The sequence below is a fragment of the Lineus longissimus genome, chromosome 2 (assembly GCF_910592395.1).
Source record: "Lineus longissimus chromosome 2, tnLinLong1.2, whole genome shotgun sequence".
Classification (NCBI taxonomy): Eukaryota; Metazoa; Nemertea; class Pilidiophora; order Heteronemertea; family Lineidae; genus Lineus; species Lineus longissimus.
In genome coordinates this window covers 19,570,063-19,578,898 of record NC_088309.1, presented here as the reverse complement: position 1 = coordinate 19,578,898, position 8,836 = coordinate 19,570,063, and the positions used below count along the sequence as shown (strand labels likewise).

The 8,836-nt window shown below is 40.7% G+C and overlaps 1 protein-coding gene across 1 annotated transcript; it reads left to right on the top strand.

Moving 5' to 3' along the window:
• Positions 1 to 252: 252 nt before the first annotated feature.
• Positions 253 to 8,278, top strand: LOC135483733 (uncharacterized). Its single transcript, XM_064764744.1, has 15 exons — positions 253 to 490; positions 811 to 914; positions 1,507 to 1,692; positions 1,965 to 2,073; positions 2,592 to 2,705; positions 2,836 to 2,962; positions 3,331 to 3,402; positions 3,788 to 3,917; positions 4,140 to 4,301; positions 4,418 to 4,620; positions 4,804 to 4,939; positions 5,306 to 5,534; positions 5,823 to 5,983; positions 6,214 to 6,369; positions 6,556 to 8,278. Exons 1-15 carry the CDS (start codon positions 292 to 294, stop codon positions 7,705 to 7,707), a joined length of 3,240 nt encoding a protein of 1,079 aa, XP_064620814.1. The 5' UTR covers positions 253 to 291; the 3' UTR covers positions 7,708 to 8,278.
• Positions 8,279 to 8,836: the final 558 nt, after the last annotated feature.

The window sequence follows — 8,836 nt, the reverse complement described above, 5'->3', positions numbered from 1 at the left end:
AACCATGTCCATGCCAGATGCAGATGAGCACAGGCAGTGTGCGAGGCATTTGTGAAGGACTCTATGACTATGATTCGAGGGACTATCTTTCCATTTACCCCACCACCCATGCAATATGTACACGATATACAGCCAATGCACGCTCCGGTCATATACACCACCATCTTTTTACGCCAAACAAAATTGGCCTTTAATAAGTAATTTTTAGGATATCTGTCTTTGACTTTTGACCTCGTGAAATTTCATAGCAGATAGTTTTCTATTTCTACCCCTAGAGAAATCAAGTTCATCATGACGCATTTCCCTCCTCGCCATTATCCAGACGCTGTGTCACCGTGTGAAAAGATGCGTGACATATTCGTTGATTACAGCAATATGGGCGGCACCGAATTTTATGAAGATTCGTCATCATGGCAAAGCCAAAAGTCGCGTCAGGTTGAGAGGCTTCGTGCAAAGACACCATCACTGCCCCTTATCCCACCAAATGAGGGTAAGTTCCGAACATGCAATGTATAACCAGTTTCACTCTTTAAAAAATGTCTGTGTGTTCCATCTGTCAAGTCTTAGGTTGATGCAAAAGTTCACATAGGCTATATCAAATTGCACCAATCCAAACTTGATTCTGGCATCGGTTGCTAGTGGGAATAGACAAGTCTACCAAACTGTTACTAGTAATGATGTCAAAATGTCTTCCGGTGATGATTGTCCGTACATCCTCCCTGGTGAACTGCAATCTACCATACAAAAAAAACTTTAATTTGCTGTCAACCTTTACATTGTTGTGAATGACATGTATTCCATCCTTTGCAGTTCCTTTCCCCTTTCGTGACATTTGTAGTGATGAGATCCGAGCATTCAGAAGACAGCTACACAGAGATGTTGATTATGGCAAGAGGGTCGAAAAGATTAATAAGGTAATTTTCGTATTCACCATGTGCACATATGTGATTGACTTTGGCTAAAGAATCCACATGTTGTACTTAATAAAAGGGGAAGGCAATAGTTTTGAAGAAGACAGTTTTTGTGTTAGGAATCATCCCATAGTAATGAGTTGTTTTCAAAATGTTGGCACCTGTGGACCCTTTTTACAGAGCCAGTCATGTATGTCTTCAGTGTTCACTCTTTATTGGGTGTTTTCATTCTCCAGGGAGTATTCCACCGCCGAGACTGGATGAGCAATCTTTTACATGCCGCTATGGTTAGGTGCCAGTTGGGTTTATTGGCCTAATGACTCCATCTTTGACTGGTGGTAGAGCCCACTGCAAGCTTCTTATGTTTCTCACTTGATGGAGTCGTTTCCTTGCCTTGGCAATGACGCCTCAAAAGAAGCCGTGGTTTGACAGCTTATTTTAAGGACAAAGCAATTTAAGATTGGGTGTTTTGCTGTGATAAGTTTCAAAATTAAAGGAGCTCAAACCCCTCAATTGTCAGAAATCTAACAATGATTTTGCCTTTAGTCTAATCTTTACTTGCTGTATATATTTATTGAATTTTTTGCCATTGCAGAGCAATCGTGATAAAGAGTCCTTTCGCATTGCAAATTCAGTTGATATTGAGAAAGAACTGGATTCTCGTGGTATTGATGCTTTCGTTAGGAAGTATTGGAAGAACAGAGGAAAACCTAGTCATCGATTCTTGACAGTATTTGAGCTGATCAAATCGAAGTCGTTCTTAAAGGCCAAGTATTTTCCAGTTAGTTTTAAGTTTCTTTGGATTTGAGAACGATTAACAATACTGTTTTTCTGCAGTTCTATGAACTTGAGTCATACAATGCTTTCCCCGAAAACGTGATGTTTTTTAAACCTGTCAATGTAGTGTTTTTATTCAGAGGTCTGTGAGATGGCTTTAGCTGCTTTTCTCTTGCAGTATTTCTTTCCTATTTCTTGCCCAAGGCATTTTGTGAGTCACTTTTACTGTCTGCAATCAAATTAAGAATATCTGATTTGTAAATTTGTGTTTTGCAGCGAGTGAATTCTCAATATTGTGGTGGCTGTTTAGGGTATACCCCTTCAAGCAATGGAAATGACACTGGGACAGTATTCTATCCATCCGGGCCAGAACTAACGCATTTAAGTATCCTTTCCTAAGCAACCCAAAGACCTGTATCATAAACCACGGATCCTTAACACCTTCAGCGCTAGAGGTGTTATGGAGGGGACAGGGTACTCTTTGCACCTACTATGTCATTTACAAGAAATGCTGTGGACAGGTCAGAAATCAACCAAATGAGCCGAGGATGCATTCAAACCACAGCGAACTAGTCACAGCCATTGACAGTGACCCGTCTTGGCAGTAGGATGATGAGAATTACTTGTCGACTTTGAAGGCCTCTAGCTCTTAAAAGGGGCAAGATATTGATGAAGAAAAAAGATCACCATCCTGATGTAGCAATCAATTCTCTTCAAAGTGGTGGTGGTCGTGATGTACTGCAACTTTCCAGTCCGAGCGCTACAGCTGTTTTCCTAAATGATGTCAAGTTTGTTTGAGATACGTGTCGCAAAATCGTCTATCATTCAAATTGCCCAAGGGTGTCTTTAATACAGAGATTCTACTTAATCTCGCTGAGGTTGATTTCCTTAACTGTGAACCAGCTGTTAGAAATATGTCGATCCTTCAAGATTCCTGCAAAGCGGGCCCTGTTTTACATGATGAGGATCTGAAGTCTCCATTGTGTGGAATGCTAACTTCACGGTGCCAGGGAAGAGGTTTGCATTTGAATTTTGTCTGTTTATTTTGTTGCATTTCTGTCATCGCCAAGGCTAAAGTGATGTTATTTTTTGTTACAACGTAAAGGGGCTCACACAATAAAATATTTGGTTCTAATTTTATTTCCAGATTTCCTTTGTTTACGTAGTGCTCATGAGTGCATGTTTTACGAAGTTGAACGTGAGGATGATGGAATCAAACTCGTAGAAGTTGCTGGTGGCTTGACGGAGGAACGCTTCTCATCAGTTGTCCCAAGGTGAGTTTGAACTAGAGACAAACTTTTCCTCTTGAAATTCACTTCTAACTGTAAATTGATAACTCTTTGTCACAAGGACAACATCTCTGGTTCAAAGGACAGATTGTGGGAAAAACTGGGCGCCATGTTCATGTATGATTAGGCCGGAATCTAAAACAGATCAAAAAGATGGGAGGCTTGTCAGCACCGTCTGTCAACAACTGTAAAAGTTAGCTCCATTTGGCTCAGTATCAATTGACAGTAGGCTAAATATAGCGTTTGCTGGTGAAATTCCATGGTGAAATGCATTACTTCTCAGATTTTCTTGACAGAACATTTAGTTCAAAGTTTTGAAGGGCCTACACTAACATGACCAAGTACATTTTCAGCCCATACATACCTGGTGAAGCCCTTGTTGCCACAAGTGAAAGAAAAGTGTCCCTGATGAATGACCAGAAGAGGTAAGTAGAAAATTGTCTGTGTTTTCCGGGAATGTTGTTTCGGTTCTAGTTAGTCTTTGCCAACCATGTAGGGGATTCAACAAGAGACTCTTGGCGTAACAAGGAATTGTTCCCTCAATTTTCAACCCCAACCCAGGTCACTATAGCTTATAGTCTCCAGCCAGCCATGTAGTGGATTTGGCCTGGACACTTGGTAGAGCTAGGAAATTGATCCCCTCAATATTCAACCCTAAACCAGGTGACAACGGCTTATTCAGTGTATTGTTCATACAATGGTGCTGACCATCCCAAGGTGACACTCTGTCCTCGAAGTTTGGAGGTACATGTAGTATAATTTCAACCATTGACAGCCAGGATTTTTCACTGTCCGATTTTTCTGTTTCAGCGTATCTGTGATAGAATACCATGCTCCTCGGTTCACATGCAATGATCCTTGGTTACAAGCTTACTACGGGACAACACCAAGGTCATTTGTTCTTACGGATAGGACGTCAGTCCAGATGGCTGACATGAGGGTAGGCAATACAGTAAACGTTTTATACTTTAAACTATCAAAGTTTCACAAGGTTTCATTTCCACAAGTGAGCAGCCAAACTTGGACTTAAAAAGTGCAACAGTTTCAGTTCTGATGTAACCATTAAATTTCGGCAGCAAACACGGTATTTAGTCCACTGCTATTTGAAAATGAGCAAATTTGGCTGGTTTTAAACATTGATGTTATCTTGTTTGATTTCCAGTGCTCAAAGTCTAAGAGTTTGGACATATTTGCTCTGCCGTTCTCCAAAGTGTACACCAAGGAGAGAATAATGGTATCATCTCCCTGTGCGAAGACATTCTACCATTTAGTTGCCACCGACTACACTCTGATGCTGATGGACGAACGCTTCCCACAAGTACCGGTACGTGAATACATATGTATCACTTCCTCTTGACTTTGTCTCATCTTTTCAAAAGATGTCAATTTGAGAAGATTTTGTTATGGCCCACCGTTCCTCTACTGCCTGTTTAATTCCAGGTGATGTTGTGGCGCCCAAGTGTTCGCACGCCCCCACAGTATTTACAATTTATCCCGAACATCACTCAAGACCAACAAGAAGACCTCATCATCGTGGGTTGCCAGGATGCGAGAGATGTGCTCTGTTATCCTGTCACCCTCGGTAATAGTGAGCGACCCCTGCCACATGGACTCGGTCCACCCTGGAGACTCTCTTGCATAGAGTAAGTAAGCTTATTCATATCCAAGTAACATCATACACCACTTCAAGAACAATAATTGAAACTCTAATTGAGTATGAGGGTGTTAACCAGGAGGATTTGTCCTTCATTGTCAAGTCCTATGGCAAACTAGTGCAACATTTTTATGTATTTTTAAAGTACTTTGCCTCCTGTCTATTTCTTCAGTGATTTCGCCCAGTTTCCTGGTGTTCGTGGATGTGGTGCAAACACTGTTGCCCTTGATCACCGACTAACTAAGACGTCAATCATAGGAGTGCGTGGGATACCTTTCAATAATCTAGAGGGCTTCACCGCATTACAGGTAAGAACCCCAGTCATATCTTAAATACGACAATTGATGCAATTATCTTACGTTAAACTCCTAATTGAAACTATACCTGTATTGGTATTGACTGAGTTGTGAGTTAGCATGATAGACATTTGTAATTAACATGAGCACCTTAGCTCTCCCCAGGTTAGCTTTGTGGTTTGATCCCTTGTCTGACCACTTTCAGGGATACTCGTACTCTGAACAAGTAACAAGTAGTTATCCCATCAATGCTTTTCAATGATACCATCAAAGATTTGTCAAGGTATGGCATCTAACTGGTCTGTGGTCCAGGTGGTGTCTGTGTACAGTTCAAAAAACTTTTTCATTTCATTTTACTCAATTCTACTTAATTTCCAGTTATCTGCTTGTGGAGACCTGTTCTATCAGAACTACCGCCCTGGCCATCCAGGTGATGAACGCACGTGTGGTGCAGGCCCTGGTAGTATTGACATCAAGTTGGCTCCGGAGGTGCGGACCTCTTGTCAGCAGTGGTCATCCCAGCTCCAAGAACTTAATGACAGGACTGCGGAGACACGAACTGAGAATATTCCACATAGAGAAATTGATGTCACAGATATGTTTACAGGTAACAATATCCCACTTAAAGAAATTGATGTCACAGATATGTTTACAGGTAACAATATCCCACTTTGAGAGATTGATGTCACAGATATGTTTACAGGTAACAATATCCCACTTAAAGAAATTGATGTTAAAGATACATATCTGACAGGTGACTTCATTTGAACAACCCGGCCCTGGTATATTCATGGAAAGGAGATTTGTTGGACAGAGTTGAGAAAGGCTGCACGAAACCATTCACGATCTTCCATGATTTATATTTGCAAAAAATGAACTATAATATTTCTTCCAGCCATCAACAAGAACGCCTATCCCCACCTCGGTTGTTTTCTGTGTACCCAGGCAGCAAGTAAAAGACCAGAAGCTGATGTTATGGTTACTGAAGATGACTACTGTTTGGCCTGTGGGCTAGACTTAAAGATCACCAAACCATTGCAGGATTATTCTGAAAAGGTTAGTTCTCAATATGCTTGAAATATAATTTTCTGAAAAGTCTGAAATCATGAGTGAATGAGACACCTTTGACTGAGCAAGGATTTGTGATATTCATGATAAATCCTATCACTTTTAGTTTCCAATGAAAAATTTCATTTAGAAATAAAAATTTAAAGAAAGTATCAAGCTCTGGAACTGTCGAGACTATTTTTTGACACCCTGTATTGATCTTCTCTCATCTCTTTTAGGGCAATGCTAGTCTGATGAACATGAGGGAATTCGATCAGAAGCTATATGACAGTGTTGTTGGCTTGGATGTGGAAAAGTTTACCGATCCGTACAGTCAGCTGCTGCTCAAGCAGTGGAACGAAGATGATGAGATACAGGATCATCTCAAAGAAAGGGTGCGTTGTGCATCATTTATGACTCCCACTGCAACTTTAAAGTAACTGTCAGTGAATTACAGTGGTCTAACGACAACTTCCTTCAACGGAATTGACGAACACTTTCATACTGATAAACTACATGCACCTGTTCAAGTGTTGGTTAAGCTATGTCGTACTGTGACTTACTCTTCATTTTCATTACAGGACAAACTGACAGTGGAATTGAAGAAGAACAGAATGGAAGAAAAAAAGCGACAAAAACTGGCTGAAAATAAAAATGCGGAATTTAAACTCCCACTAAGCCCTCTTGCATCCCGTCAACTTGCATCTCCCAGAAGTGTGGCCAGTCGTGTATCAGGGACTCCAGAATCATGTGGAAGTATAGCCAGTCATGTCTCCGGGGCCCCTGTAAATCCAGGAAGTGTAGCAAGTCATGTTTCAAGGACTTCTGTCTCTCGGGGACTAGCTAGTCGTGCTTCTAGAACTCCTGGTTCAGATTCCATAAGCAGTAATCGGAGTGTGCGTAGTAACGGGAGTAGTCAAAAGTCCTATGCCAGTGGCACACAACGGAAAAAGAGGATTGGAACATTCCAGAGGATGAGTTTTCAGTTAGAGAACAGTATGAAGGGTTTGTTAGAGTACGACAAATCTCCGAAGAGGAAACAGGAACGAATCGCCGGGTTTGATTCTTTGCAACAATCTCCACGTCGCTGTAGGAGATCACGGTCATCTGACGCTGTGTCAGTGATGAGTAATATGTCATTGTCGTCTTCGAATTTCGTTGGAACGGCTCAGGGGATTGAGAGCAGTATCAAACGTATCATTGATTATGAGTCGGACGCTGGAGATGAATGCTCAGCTAAGAATCGTGACATTCAAAACTGGGTGTCTGCTATTGATGCCAGCAGTAGTTTTGATTCGAGTCAAAAGGGGGCGACAATTATTCAGTCTGGACAGACCACCTCAAGGCATATCCTAGGGGATGAATTTGTATCACCTGCATGTGGGACACTCAAGTTAGATCATTCACCTCCGGCAGGAGACCCTTCTCATAAAGACAGGCATGACGAGTTTTGCAAAGTTGGGGAGTCATTTGACAACTTGAGCATTGGTTCTGCAATGCTTTCCTCACTAGCGGAATCGGACATACATGAAAGTATTTCCCAGCCACGAACGTTATGTGACCAACCATCGGAAAATATTAACGACCCGATGGATTCCGTTGATCCTGATATGTTGACATTCAGTCAGGCCACTGAGATGAACATGTTCTCACAGTCCTCCAGTACATCCGTAAAAACGACGCCAAAATCTGCTAATAAAGGAAAGAAAAAAGCTCTTATTTCTGGATTCTGAATACTTCCAAAGTTTTGTCTTAATTAAAGAGTTGATGAGGTGTCCATGCTAGACATTTTGTAATTGAACAGTTGTGCTCGGTGCAAAGACACCATGTAATTGAACAATTTGATAAGGTTTCCAGAAATCATGTAAGTGAACAATTTATATGATGCATAACACAGTGTAATTGAAGAATCTGAAAGGTGAATAGTCACAATGTTATTGAACAGTTTTTTGTAAGGTGCATAAACAGAGCAAAATTGAACAATTTTGTAAGGTGCATACAATAAGTAAATAAATACAATGTAATTGGACAATTTCATAAGGTGCATAAAAAGGTTTTCTGCCACTATGTCCTTATAGAATTCGATAAGGTGCCTGGACACCATGTAATTGAACACTTCATATTAAGGTACCTTGACAACAAGTACATGTACCAGTTCCCAGTCCCAACTTTGAATAACAATGGGTAAAAACATGCAAGCAATTTATTTACTGGAAACCATTTAAGTTACATGTATATTTTTTGTACACCATGAAAGTTATAGGTGGCAGGATATGATTCTCAGGCGTTTTGTACAATGTGCCATTGTTATCATATTAAAATGAATGAAAATTTGCTCAAAAATTAAAGATTTTATCATTTAGAAATTCTGTGTTGCTCTATTTTAATTCCAAAGTCTAGTCTTGTTTTTATTTTGATCAGGAAAGGACCCCAGAAATTTTATCAACTTTTCAGGAGAACAGTGAAAAACTGCATAAAATAGGGGGATGGGGCTAACCAAGACCTAGACCCTCTGACTGAGAGTGAGGCAAATGAAGTCCTCCTTAGAAATAGTTACTGGGGATTCCAAGTACTTCAGAATTCATTTTGAAGACTGGACCAGAGATGGCAATGGCTACAGCAGAACGCAATCGAGCTGAAAGGTCAACTCAACACCATGAAAGTCGAGATTCCATAAGATGCATTATGTTGGACAATCGAAAGACAGCTGTGATGGATATGTACTGTTCCATCCAGGCTTTGCAATGATTTTTATTCACCACCGTGTTTTCATTCTTTATATAACCATATTCTTTACAATCCATATCCAGGCATCACTGCCCATATGGATTAGTTGGTTTTTTTTGCTGCAACCATCTTTTG